This window comes from Malassezia vespertilionis, chromosome 1, assembly GCF_029542925.1.
Source record: "Malassezia vespertilionis chromosome 1, complete sequence".
Taxonomy (NCBI): domain Eukaryota; kingdom Fungi; phylum Basidiomycota; class Malasseziomycetes; order Malasseziales; family Malasseziaceae; genus Malassezia; species Malassezia vespertilionis.
The window spans coordinates 577,553-590,940 of NC_079247.1; the positions used below are offsets into that span (position 1 = coordinate 577,553).

Here is a 13,388-nt window from a genome sequence, read left to right on the forward strand (position 1 = left end):
ATGCATTATGCAGTGCCCAAACGCGCCTGCTGGAGTCGGCGAAGCACACTTGCGCGGTTCGCTACAAGCACAATTGCAATACAAGATATGGCAAAGCCCAGTAGACGCAGCCATGCATTGCGGCGCAGCTCGTACTCTTGTGCCTCTGTGCGTGAAGAGCTGGTGTTAGTGTGCAGAGCAACGTACCGAAATATGCCGCGCAAGTTGGGCAGGCTCATGCCGAACAAGAAAATCCGCCGCTGCGCGCGCAATTGCGCCATAGTACCTCCACTTCCTTACACGCTTCTCCGCTAGCCGCACGGAATGGCAAACCGTGGGAGGGCGGCGCCAGGGAGTAACAGTGAGGAGCTGCAAGTATGGCAAGCGGTGCGCACACAATTAAAAGTGCTTGATAATGCTCGCAACACAGCCTTGACTGGCTACGAGCGCTTGTCGCGCGCGCGGGCTGAGGGCACAAAGAGCCTTGAAGGCCTGTACAATGTCGTGGAGAGTACGATCTTGGACGAGCAACGGTAAGTGGTGCTGGAATCTAATGGCAGGGCTATTGAAGGCTCACTCGAGCAATTGGACATCTTGTTGGCGCTTCGGCAGGCGCCCGCGAATGAAGTTGCGGACGGGCGCCGGCGGAAACGCCGTGCAGAAGAGAGTGCAGAATCTGAGCCCGATCCGGGTATGTCGCATATGGATACGAAGCATAAGAGTACCACAGAGCTACGCAAGACGCGCGCATCCGGCCCGCTGCCGAAACGCGGCGCGCTGGAAGAACTACAAAAAGGTCGAAAGGTTGCATTTTGTCAACCGCAAAATTCGTCCGTTGGCATGGACGAAGGTGAGGTATGGATTATGGCTACCATAATTGGGTGCATTAACAACGACTATAATCGCTACGTTGTTCAAGACGCAGAAGAAGAAGGCACGCATGGACCGTACGTCTCACCGCTTTCTGACACACAGTACATGGAATACGACTACGAAATCAATTGTCCCGCTTCCAAACAGCATTGAATCATTACCGCACGAGGACTACGCACAGGGAACTCGCGTGCTTGCGCTATACCCCGACACAAGCTGCTTCTACAATGCCACGGTCCGGGGTGGAGGACCCCATCTACAATGGCAAGCGACAAAAATCAAGGTAATTATTACTTGCTAGCTGACTGGCCAGAAACGCGAGCAAGATGCACTGACAGCGCCGTACCAGCTCATGTTTGATGACGATGGTGCCGATATCAAGCACGTTCCTGCCTACCTAGTCGTGCGCCACCCTTAGTTTGGATGACTAATAGCACCACGTGCTAACGCATGGCGTCGCGCCGCGCAGCCTCACCGCTTCTCCATGGAATCCAAGCACACCTTTGTATTGCCCGAGTTTCCAGTAATTGTATCTGTACAAACCGATCATTCTATTTCGACAGAGTAGTCGCGAACTAATGATGGATACGGAATCCGCTGCATTGGCCTCGGCGGCTCCGTCGGGCCTGACGTGGCAGCAAGAAATGATGACCAAATCGTTTCATACGGCGCCCCGCCACCAAGAGAAACGTGCGGGACAGCCCAAACAACCTGCGACACAAAAGCAAAATATAAAAAAGTGCGACACTGTGGACTCCACACCAGTCGCAGCAATGACGTGGCAGCAGCAGATGCTGAGGCAAGGTGCTCGTCGCGGCCCGACGTTTGACCATCCCGCAGATGCGCGCGATGCCCAGACGTTTGGCGGTGCAAACAAAAAGGCGGCTGCAGGCACGATGGAGCGCCGCAAAGGCAAGAATGGTGCTAAAAACAGCGCCAGTGACGGCAAGAACGGAGCCAAAGGCAATGCCTATGACGCTAAAATGCCTGCTACACCACGCAAGGGTGCGATGCCGGATATTGCGTACGCAGGCCCCACATTCCACAATTCGCCCTCTGCAGCGAGTCTGCCTGCCCCGCGTTTTTCAAGCAAGCCAACGAAGCTTGCGACAAATGACGAAGCGGCGGAGGATGCGATGCTTGCCGATACCCAAGCACAGACACCCAGCGAACCCGCGCCTGTCTCTAGCGCACAGGAGCCAGTTACAGATGCGGCAAATCTTGTGGCGCAGAATCCAACCACTGAACCGAAGCTCCAGACCGTGGACAACTTACTTGCGAATATGATGAACGCATCCTTCCCGTCTCTTGGGTTGCGCTGATATGGCTAGGTCTTACTTTTGCGGGTGGAGCTTGTTGTGCAAGTGCCAGAGATGTACTGCATAGCACCCATGCTCCCACGGCCGATGATACCTGTTCGATGGGCCACCAGTCCTGGTATTCTATAATTGTGTATATAGTACTGTACACTAATGGAAACCCTATACGCCATACCTCCACACTGCGTGCGCATTTTTTGAAACGCACACCTTGGGTGTGCCTATAGGAAGACAGGACGAGTTCATTACTGTACCTTGAAGAGCCGGGGTCTGTTGCTCTGCTTCCAGCAGAAACGACGTCTCCGGCACCGCATGTGCGGTGGGATATTCCAGGCCGGAGTGAGCGTCCTGGTATCCACGTTTTGCCCACTGCAAAATCCGTACAAGTCTTCCCGAATACGCAACCGCACCCCCCAGCATGGGCCAATCGTATTCCGGTACACGATCTTGCACTGCATGGCGTATGTATCCATTGCTCACTCACCCCAGATTTCGTTTTTGCATCGATACCATCCCGGCATAGATATCCCTTCGCGCTTGCTAGCCGAGTCGGTGTTGGAGGATGCACAATGGCAAATTGCTCAAGAGGACCATGGTGACAATTTAACTAGGTGCACGACTACCATGCTGCACTGCGAAGATGTATTGCTGGTGGTGTGCGCGGGCGGAATACACCATGAAGCACTCTATATTTCTACCTGGACGCCTGGCCAAGCGTCTCCTGAATTTCACGCATCGAGCATACCGGCCTTTGAGGCAGATGCGCCGATTGTCAGCGTGCAAAGTATACCCGGCGAGCTTAAGCTACTTATCCGCACACTGGCTGAGACATACATTGGCAGTGTACGCAACGAAGCGCCGTATAGTGTGCATGTTGATGCGAGCGTACGGACGGGTACGCATGTGCCTGCGCAGGTTGCCGACGCCACATACTCCCACGACAGTGTCATTATTGTCGATACACACGGAACTGTGCAGCAGTGGGACGTCGAGGCACAGCGCCGGCACACTCTCGTCTCGATGGACGTGGAGCATGACGCGTTTTGGGCGTTGGCGGTGACGAGTCCGTATACCTTGGCACTTGCCTCGTGCTATGCCATTAATACCATCGACCGTCGCACACCCGCGCCTACTCCGATCGTCGATCTGTCGCATTCCGTGCATACCATGTGCCGCAACAAGATCACTTCGCTGCAGCCGTCTTTTCTGCACACGGAACGCTACCTCCTTGCGCTAGCGTCTACGGATGCAGTGCAATACTACGATGTGCGCTTCCCGAATGTACCGATGGCTTCCTGGGCGCATGATCGCGGCTACGACCGCACTCTGACGCTTTGCCCCACCACGCCCGGCTCATTTCTACTTGCGTCGCAAAAAAATCGATTGCTTGGTGCGTACAGCGCGTGCATTATTCCTGAAGCCCAAACCTGGGCGTACTTGGCCGCAGAGCGCCCTTGTTGGGTCCAATCTGCCATTCCCGAGGCACACAGCACGCCGTTGAGTGCGCCGTTTGCAGCGAATCTCCAACCCCATGTACCTGCAACCGTACTTTTAGAGCAATCGGAGCGTGGCGCATTGTGGATGCGGTACCTGGACGTGGAAAGTGCGTTGCCAGCGGTACACTGGTCGCCAGCCACCGAGCATCTCGCAAGTGAGGCGCACAAAACGCAAGATCCGGGCCCATTTGGCGACGCGGAAGTAACACGCACCGATTGGCGTACGCTGTACAAAGCGGCCATACTTGGATGGCTCGGTATATCGGACCCATTTTCCCACGAGCGGGCCGCGGAAATTATGCTACAAGCACTGCAACATGCGCCCGCCACGAGCATGCCCCACACTTTGTACGTCACTCACATGCTCACCCAGACTCGACTCGATACAGAGTGGCACAGACGCATACAGCAAAGCTGCAGTGCATCTTTCCATTCCATATACTCTTCCTGCGCGCTCTGTGCTGCAAGCGCCGCTCGATGCGCAATGGCGTGCGCTGCTAGAGCAATGCAAGCAAAACGCTCCGCACATGCTTCTGCACATTAGCATGCCTTGGCTCGCGGGTGCTATCCCGACGTCGCCCAATGCTTGCTATGATTGGTTCGCTGCTCAGCAGCACACTGCGAGCGCAGGGCAGGGCATGGAGAGTGTACGCGATGCAGAGCGTCAGCAAGCGCTTGATGTGTTTATGGCCTCGATGCTCTTTGGCACGCCTTCTACCAGCTCCGGCACCGCGCGCAATACCAACTGGCGCAGCGACTCACATGTGCCATGCTATCCAGCCGCGCCGTCCATGCGTATCCTACAGCGGGACGGCGTAGACACGCAATTGTCCGACGCTGCTCGCTTGCTTTTGGCCGAGTGGCCTTTGGACGCATCGCCAGATGCGTACATGTACGAAACACCCTACCATGCGGCGCCGCATGAAGAGCACAAAGGCATGCATGTAGCGAGCAGCCAAGCACCGTCGACAGCTCGTGGTAGCGTGCTGCCGCGCGTCGTATCCAAGGCAAACCGAGAGCCCGATCCTGCACGTTCTCCTATTCGCACAGCGCCTGCGTCGCAGGATGCATCACAGGAGCGCATCATCGAAGTGCAGACGCAAAAAGAGCCCGGGCGATTCGCACAGCGCCCAGCGACGCGCGCCGAGCCCAAGCGGCGCAAGCGTATGGGTGGATTTTAGTTTCCTAGCTTTTCGACGCAAGGTTTTTCGTAATACTGTCCGTGTAGTACTGCAGCATTTCATTATCTGCTTCCGCCTTGGTACAGTCCTGCTGCACTTGTGCGATGCGCTGCTGCAATGCTGGCGTCAACAAGTGTGTGTGACCTACTTTTCAAGTCGTCCTGCAGCGATTGAATCGTGCTGTTGTAAGCGCAAACGTGCACACGTACCTCACCAGCTTTTCCTTCTCTGCTACATCACTCACGGAAGGCTCCGGTGCAGTCGTCTTCTGTTAGCACCGCGCACAACGCACCCATACATCCGCGTTGGGCAACGACATTACGAATGCGCCAGCGCGCCGCCCACTAAGGCGTTGCTTTGTCAGCAATCTTGGTATACGCCGCTGCGCCTTCTGCATTGTTGTGCATCATGGCAGACGCAAATTCCGGCGCAAAGATGCCGAAGGATGCGATGGAAGATATTACACGGCTCAGCACGCGTTGTGTGCGTATTCTTGGTCAGAATCCGAACAAATTTACTCTGAATGGCAAGTACAACACCCCAAGTAACACCAGGCACAAATACGTATCTCGTCATGCCGCCGTGCGATTGGTGCTGGCCGGCACGCAGCACACTTCTCCCTGCTATTCTGGTTGATGCCGGTGATGCCCGCGAGGATTACACGCCGTTTCTCGAAGCTGTTTTGCGCGGAACCCTGCACATAGGCGATGCCAAACCCGAGCAACCTGTGTGTATTGCGATTACAGACATGTACGTGCATCCACTACCTAATGACAGCATCGCAACGCACTGGCATCACGACCATGTCGGTGGTATCCCATTTGTGCTGCGCATGCTGGAAACGCTGCGCAAAGTGGCGCCCGACACCGTGCCGGTGCCTCGTGTACACAAATACCCCGAGCCGGTGACGGACAGTAGCTTTTTCGAGCGCATGTCCAATGTGAACCCCGCCGCATATGCACACAGCCCTGGTAAGCAGGGCTTGGAAGCAGTGCTCTGGCCGCTGCGTGATAACCAGACGCTGCGTGTGGCCGACCCAGACGATGCATCGCGTACCTCATCGCTGCGCGTATTGTATACTCCTGGCCATGCAATGGACCATGTGTGTCTTTTGCTTGAGGAGGACAATGTCCTGCTCACAGGTGACAATGTGCTGGGCAGCGGCTCAACCGTGTTTGAAGACTTGAACTTGTACTTGCGCAGTCTGCAGCGCGCCCAAGCACTCTTGTCTGCACGCCCCGCATCGCCCCTGGGAATCTATGCGACGCCAGCGTTGGGCAGCGGCGTGGAGAATGTGCTATACCCCGGACACGGTCCCGTAATTCCCCGTGGTCGCGATACACTGCGCCGCTACCTTTCACATAGAGTGGAGCGCGAAGCGCAGCTTCTCGCACTGCTCCTGGGCCAGCCTGGGGATAAGCGCGCGTCTTGCCAAGCTGTCGCGTTTGCCGAAAAGGTCATTGCGGAGCAGCAACATTTGAAACGACCGCGCGCTACCTGGACACTGAGTCAGTTCGTCGAAGTATTGTACGAGAACTACGCCATGGATATGTACCCTGCTGTCGCACGCGGTTTGCACCAGCACCTCAAGAAGCTGTGCACGGATCCTGACGCGCTGCCAAAGCCGCCATTCCTCATGCACAAACCAATCCCCGCGACGCCGTGGGCGGCGAAGACCGCACGTGTGCGTGCCGTACGCGTGCCATCTTACCAGTACAGTGATTCGGCCATTCCTGACGCTCCGCGCACAGACGCAGACTGGTGGGAGTTGCTCGAAATACCCTGGATGGTATGCTCGTAGCGCAACTGTACTTCTTGCCACGTGGTGCCACGTGGCCGGATTTATAACGCAACTCTATAAAAACGTGCAAGCCGGGCCGGATCCCCACTCGACAAGATGAGCGCCAAAAATGTTCAAGCCCGTATGATTATCGACTCCCGTGGTAACCCCACGCTGGAAGTTGACGTGATTACTGCCAAAGGCACTTTCCGTGCAGGTGTCCCTTCGGGCGCCTCGACGGGTGTGCACGAGGCTTGCGAACTTCGCGACGGCGACAAGTCCAAGTGGATGGGCAAAGGCGTTTCCAAAGCAATTGAGAACGTCAACAAGGTGCTCGGCCCTGAGCTTGTGCGCTCGGGGATCTCGGTCGCCAAACAGTCCGACGTGGACTCGCTGCTCAAGAAGCTCGACGGCACTCCCAACAAGAGCAAGCTTGGCGCGAACGCAATTCTCGGTGTCTCGATCGCCGCTGCCAAGGCCGGCGCTGCCGAGCTCGGTGTTCCGCTCTACGCACATCTTGCGAGCCTCTCTGGAGCCAAAAAGCCCTACGTGCTTCCCGCCCCCGCCATGAACGTAATCAACGGTGGCTCTCATGCCGGCAACGCTTTGGCCTTCCAGGAGTTTATGATTGTCCCCACCGGCGCCAAGAGCTTTACCGAGGCGATGCAGATGGGCACCGAGGTGTACCACAACCTGAAGACGGTCATCAAGGCCAAGTACGGCATTGACGCGACCAACGTCGGCGACGAGGGTGGCTTTGCCCCCAACGTCCACTCTGCCGACGAGGCGCTTGACGTGCTTATGGAAGCAATCAAGAAGGCTGGCTACGAGGGCAAGGTCAACATCTCGCTCGACGTTGCCAGCTCTGAGTTCTACAAGGACGGAAAGTACGACCTTGACTTTAAGAACCCCAACTCGGACAGCAGCAAGTGGATCACTGGCAAGCAGCTCGCTGAGATCTACATGGGCTACATCAAGAAGTACCCAATCATCTCCATCGAGGATCCCTTTGACCAGGACGACTGGGAGGCTTGGGCACACCTCCGTGCCTCGGCGCCGGTCACCATCATTGGCGACGACTTGACCGTGACGAACCCCGAGCGCATCAAGACGGCGGTGCAGAAGAAGGCCTGCAACGGTCTTTTGCTCAAAATCAACCAGATCGGTACTATTTCCGAGTCGATTGAGGCTTGCCAGCTTGCCCAGTCGGACAACTGGGCCGTCATGGTCTCGCACCGCTCTGGCGAGACGGAAGACACCACGATTGCCGATGTTGCCGTGGGCATCAACGCCGGTATCATCAAGTCGGGTGCGCCGGCACGCTCCGAGCGTGTGTCCAAGTACAATGCTTTGCTGCGTATTGAGAGCCAGGAGCCCGATGCTGTATATGCCGGCATTGACGGCTTCACCCACGGCAGCGAAGCTCCCAAGGTGATTCGTAAGTAAGCCTAGATCATAGTTCTCGATACGCCGATGAACGATTGGGAGTACATGACTATACCGGGGTGCTCGGCGCACGTATCGCAACGCAACGTTGGCATGCAAACTATATCTTGCCAACCTACGAGCATGGTGCGTCACGCTACATATTGGCGCGCGCCTGGCTCGCTTCGTGCGGCTCCAACTGCACTTCTGCCGTGCGCGTTACGTGAGGATCGCATTCGTACTCGGCCCACGGCAAAATCGGCTCTACAGGCGCGCACTCCGAAAGGCTCGCCTTGAATGCAGCCACGTCCGTGATATTGTGCACGGGCAGCGCATCCACCACCGCCGCACGCTCCTCGGTCACTTGTGCCGGATGCTCTTTTGCCGCGCGCTCAATCATGACCAGCACATCCGCTTCGACGAACCCTTGCGGGGCCATTCCCTGCGCAAAGGATTGCTGCACAAGCGTCTTGAGCGCTTCTACACTCGTCGCCTGCTCGCCAAGTGCAGCGCGGACGTCTTCTGGCACGTTCATATACGCAAAGAACGCCTCCAACGCCTGCTCGCTGAGCAGCGTCGAAGCGCCCTGCGACTGCAAATGCGTGACGCACTTTGAGCGCGACGTACTGCGAGGATGAATGTAGGTGCGGATAAACGCAAGAATGTCGTCCCGGGAAAGGAGCTTGAGTGCTGCCACGTCGCGCTCGCGGCTCATAAAGTCATAGTACCCCGAATGAATGCTATTCCAGAAGCGATTCGTCTCCTCGTTCAAGTTCTTCACGCTCTCCAATTTCTTGTTGATCAGCGAGCGTTTGTGCGCGTCAATGTCTTGCGGCGTCATACGCTCTACCAGGCCAAGGAGCTGCTCGAAGAATGCGTCGATCCTCGACTCCAAATACTCCGAGTCTCGCTCCGACTGTACAATGACGCGGAATCCCATCAGGCCGTGGCTGCTGCGCATGCTGCTAAACACCAAGTAGCCGAGCTGCTCTTTTGTACGAAGCTGGTCAAAGCAGGGTTCGTGGGCGATTTGAGCAAAGAGCGCGACGGTGGCGCGCAGTTTGACATCGCGTGGCGAGCCGACTTGCAAAAAGTACTCTACGCTGGAGTTCACATTGCCGCGGTTGGCCACGCTGAGCTTCCAATGCGTGTTGGAATCGTTGGGAAGCACCAAGGATCGCTCTGGCTGCGTGTCTTGAGGACTGATCGCCTCAAACGACAAGTCCTGCTCGACATTCTCCAGCAAGTTGCGCGCGCTTTGCGCGGTAATGTTGCCGTGCACGAGCATCTCCAAATGCAAATGATTACAAATGCTGCGCGCGTATTGCTGCACGTCGTCAGCGGTGATTGCGTCCATCACAGCAAGCTTTTCGTGCTGCGTCCACATTTGCGTCGAGAGCAGGTAGCTAGCGTAGTATACGGCTTGCTGGTACGGTTCTTCCAAATCAAAGTTTTCATAGTTGCGGCGCACCTGGTCTTTGATGATCTCAAATCGTTTTTTGTCTACCTCCAGCTTGGTCAGGGTCTGGATGATGGACTGGAGCAAAATGTGAAGCTTGTCGTTGTAGCCAGAGACAACAAGGACAAAGCCGTCCAGCTGGCTGTCCACATTGTACAAGAGACCAGCAACTTCTGCATCATAGGAGAACTCAGAGAGCGCGTCCTTAACAAGCTCAACAAGCATGCGCGACTCCACAGCCGTGCGTGGCGATTTGTTCACGTTCGGCGTGCGCATCAACAAAAAGACGTTGGCTTTGGGAAGAAAGAAGCGGTCGTCTTGCTTGTGCCACAGGCGTGCTTTGGGCGTGTTCTCCAAAAGGAGAGGCCGCGCGGTGGGATGCGCAGACACATCTTTTGCGCTGTGCACGTCCAAGTTGGATGGGACAAACTCGTTCTGCTTGGGCATCGCCAAGCCATCAATTTGGTTTTGTGTTTGCAAGAGCGAGGCTGGAAGCGGTGCAATTGTATACTCTGTGCCGTACCAGCGCTCTTTGGAGTCCAGCGAAAACCCAGGCGGCGGCGCCCGCCCCGCAAGCATAATACGGCAATGGTCAGGGCGCATGCAGGTGAGCGTCTCGTTGATCAGTGTCAAGTCAAATTCGCGGAGCAAGTAAGGACCAGAAAGGAGCCACTCGGGGGGCAAGTGGTTCTGCATTTGGCCCGCCAAGGTAGATGCGTAGGTCGACGGAGACGACTTTTCTTTAAACGCAAATCGCATTTCGCTCAGCTGCTGCACTTCCTTAAACATCCACTCTTCAATCGGCTTTGATTTGAGCAGGTCGATGTACTGGAATACGGCGCCAATGACATTATCATAGTGCTTGTACCCATCCTCGGTAAGGTCGATGCCGATCTTAAACAGCTCAAATCCCTCTGCACCGACGCCGGAGCCAGCACTCAGCATGTTTGCCCAGCCACGCTGCTTAAGGCAAGACAGCAACGACCCCGCACCTTCGTGGCCAATAAAGTGCGAGAGCATCGAGCTGGGCTTAGACTTGTACAAGCGGACTTGCTCTGGGATTGGGAAGGAAATATCAAGCTGGCGCACGTCCTTGATCGTACGGAACACAACTTGCGTGCCGAGCTGCTGTGCGCCCAGCGGAGAACTTCCGAAAATGGGAATGCTGCTACCTTTGTTTGGCACGGAGGAAAACTTGTCCACCACCCAGCGCGTCAATTGCTCCGTAGACTCGCGGCCGGTCACGACAAGACGCATCATGTTGGCACTGTAGTACGTGTCGTGAAACTTGAGCAGCTCTTGGCGCACATCGACGCCGCGCTCGCGCGGTTCATCCCAAAGCGTCGTGATATTGCCGGTGCCAAACTTGGAATAGGGGTGCGTGGGATCCGACAAGCTCTTTTCCAGCTGAAAGGAGCGCCACATGTCCGACTGCAGATTCTTCTTGTGTTCAGAATCAACCGCACGAATTTCGCGCTCTGTGCAGCTCGCGTCAAACAGTGGTTCCTTGAAGAACTGGGCAAAACGGTCGAGCGCGCCTTCAAAATGCTCGTGGCCGACGTCGAAGTAGTAGTTGGTATTCTCCAGCGACGTGAAGGCATTTGAGCTGCCGCTGTGGTTGGACAAGTACTCACTGTACTCATTCTCGCGGGGGTACTTTTTCGTGCCCATGAACAAAAGATGCTCGCAGAAATGGGCCATACCTTGCAAATCGTCGGGGTCGGAAAGGTGGCCCACACGCACATCCATTGCAGCACTCGACTTGTCCGTCTCCGGATCGCTGATAAGAAGCGCCTCAAGCTGGTTGTCGAGACGGATCAGCTCGTAGATGCGATTGTCGAGCATGGGCTTCTCCATCGGAGCGTCGTACACTTGGTACTGGACGTGCTCGCCATTGTCCAGCGTTATTTCGCGCGGAACAAAGCCAGAAGTGGACGGCACAGACTTGGGAGACACTACAGTCGCCAAACTGCGCGCTCCAAGCGCGTCAATATTGCTGCGTGAAGACATTGACCACGCCACAGCAGGTCGTGAATACAAGCGGGGCTTACAATGCAGGAGCGAAGGCTGGCTAGAGGCGCACACTAAATAAGTGTTTGGTTTAACAAATGCTTTTCTCTGTGCAATGCGCTTCAACAAAAGTCTGCAAGGCAGCATCAACTTGTTCGCACTGACAAGCGGGCAGGGAGAACTTCTTTGTTGCGCCTGTGCGTCATCGCTTCAAACGCTGACTAAATATGCAGCGTCCGCGCAGGAACCGCACTTTTTTTCGTGGACGATGCGTGTACGTGCAAGGCAAGCTGACAATAGATAGCCGTCGAGGGGTGCTCGCATGGCGAGCTTGATGTCATTTACGATGCAATATTGGCAGAGGAGCAAAGTTCGGGAGAGCGAGTAGACGTAGTGCTCTTGTGTGGAGATTTTCAGGCAATACGAAACGCAACCGACCTCGAGAGCCTTGCTGTGCCGCTGAAATACCGGCGCATGGGTGACTTTCATCGGTACTACGCAGGAGAGAAGACAGCGCCGATCTTAACGCTGGTTATTGGTGGAAACCACGAGGCGAGTAATTATATGTGGGAACTGTACTACGGCGGGTGGCTCGCGCCCAATATCTATTACCTAGGCGCTGCAGGCAGCGTTGATCTGGGCGGCATTGTCGTCGCAGGAGCATCGGGTATATTTAAAAGACACGATTATACGGCCGGCCGTTTCGAGCACCAGCCGTACTCACCGAGCGGTATACGGAGTGTGTACCACACAAGGCAGTTTGATATTATCAAACTTGGCCTGCTGCAGCGCCCACAAATCTTTCTCTCACACGACTGGCCAAACGGGATTGAGCACTGTGGCGATGTTACTGCGCTGCTGCGAAAAAAACCATTTTTCAGAGAGGAAGTCGCAACGTCGACACTCGGATCTCCGCCGCTGCAAATGCTGCTCGACGCATTGCACCCCGCATACTGGTTTTCTGCACATTTGCATGTACGCTTCGCAGCGACGGTCTATTTCGGCGATGCGGGTCAGAGCGACACGCTTGCCGTGCGTTCAAATACTATTCTGAACCCAGAAGTCCTGGAAATTAGCGACGAGGAGAACGCGACGGCAGTGTCTGCAGTAGCAATGCCTGCAGCAGTACCGCACCGCCCAGAAACGACCCAGTTTTTAGCGCTGAACAAGTGCTCACCAAGGGGCGATTTCTTGCACTTTTTCACGCTTCCGACTCCTGCAGATCCATTTTTGCACGCCAGCACCGAAGCGCGGCCCCAGGTGCCGTTGTTGTATAATAAACGATGGCTCGCCATCACACGTGTCATGGACCCGTACTTTTCCCTACAGCGGCGGCAAATGCCATTGCCGTCCATACAGGATCCATCCCTGCGTGAACGTATATGCGAAGAAGAGGCGCGTCTAGATACACTATTTGCCGACAAGGTTAATCCGCTGGATGTACGTGCTGTCCAACACTTCCAACACACCGCGCCCGCAAGCGCAACAGCCTATACTTCTCAACGTACGTTTTATGCGCACTAACGACAGCCGCCTATGTGAATCCACAGACCGCCGCTTTCTGTGCGCTGCTTGCTATACCCAACCGCATTAATACTGCCCCTCGTGCAGGGACCGTGCAAGCCCAGGGTACGCATGACAAATCGCCTCCCAGCTCTGTTGAGGAAATCGCAAAAATTCGCGCCAGCGCGCTGGAACGTAGGCGTAAACGTGGCGCTGCACAGCGCAGCGTACGAGCCTACCAGAACTTGGACACGTAGCTATTATGATACGCACCTCCACTAGCATATGCGTGCCATATGCAAGCGCACCAATTGGTTGTGTGGGAAGGTTTGCAAGCCACGTGTTTTTCTACTGTACAATGAA

General features: G+C 55.7%; 6 protein-coding genes across 6 annotated transcripts; 4 read left to right on the top strand and 2 right to left on the bottom strand.

The window, feature by feature from the left end:
• Positions 1-5: 5 nt before the first annotated feature.
• On the bottom strand, positions 6-218 carry MVES1_000331 (uncharacterized protein; the record flags this gene model as incomplete). The annotated part of the gene is made up of 2 exons (XM_056205192.1): positions 6-159; positions 187-218. 2 exons carry the CDS (start codon positions 216-218, stop codon positions 6-8), a joined length of 186 nt encoding a protein of 61 aa, XP_056061167.1.
• Positions 219-303: 85 nt separating this feature from the next.
• Positions 304-4,848, top strand: MVES1_000332 (uncharacterized protein; the record flags this gene model as incomplete). Its single annotated transcript, XM_056205193.1, has 9 exons — positions 304-512; positions 540-926; positions 955-1,135; positions 1,166-1,255; positions 1,322-1,381; positions 1,416-2,155; positions 2,407-2,632; positions 2,661-4,015; positions 4,041-4,848. The coding sequence occupies 9 exons, from the start codon at positions 304-306 to the stop codon at positions 4,846-4,848; spliced, it is 4,056 nt and encodes a 1,351-aa protein (XP_056061168.1).
• A 408-nt stretch (positions 4,849-5,256) lies between these two features.
• Positions 5,257-6,649, top strand: MVES1_000333 (uncharacterized protein; the record flags this gene model as incomplete). Its single annotated transcript, XM_056205194.1, has 2 exons — positions 5,257-5,378; positions 5,458-6,649. 2 exons carry the CDS (start codon positions 5,257-5,259, stop codon positions 6,647-6,649), a joined length of 1,314 nt encoding a protein of 437 aa, XP_056061169.1.
• Positions 6,650-6,745: 96 nt separating this feature from the next.
• ENO1 (phosphopyruvate hydratase) lies at positions 6,746-8,074 on the top strand (the record flags this gene model as incomplete). Its single annotated transcript, XM_056205195.1, has 1 exon — positions 6,746-8,074. The coding sequence occupies one exon, from the start codon at positions 6,746-6,748 to the stop codon at positions 8,072-8,074; it is 1,329 nt and encodes a 442-aa protein (XP_056061170.1).
• A 136-nt stretch (positions 8,075-8,210) lies between these two features.
• STE23 (insulysin) lies at positions 8,211-11,522 on the bottom strand (the record flags this gene model as incomplete). The annotated part of the gene is made up of 1 exon (XM_056205196.1): positions 8,211-11,522. One exon carries the CDS (start codon positions 11,520-11,522, stop codon positions 8,211-8,213), a length of 3,312 nt encoding a protein of 1,103 aa, XP_056061171.1.
• Positions 11,523-11,790: 268 nt separating this feature from the next.
• DBR1 (lariat debranching enzyme) lies at positions 11,791-13,282 on the top strand (the record flags this gene model as incomplete). Its single annotated transcript, XM_056205197.1, has 4 exons — positions 11,791-11,796; positions 11,823-13,026; positions 13,073-13,085; positions 13,177-13,282. The coding sequence occupies 4 exons, from the start codon at positions 11,791-11,793 to the stop codon at positions 13,280-13,282; spliced, it is 1,329 nt and encodes a 442-aa protein (XP_056061172.1).
• Positions 13,283-13,388: the final 106 nt, after the last annotated feature.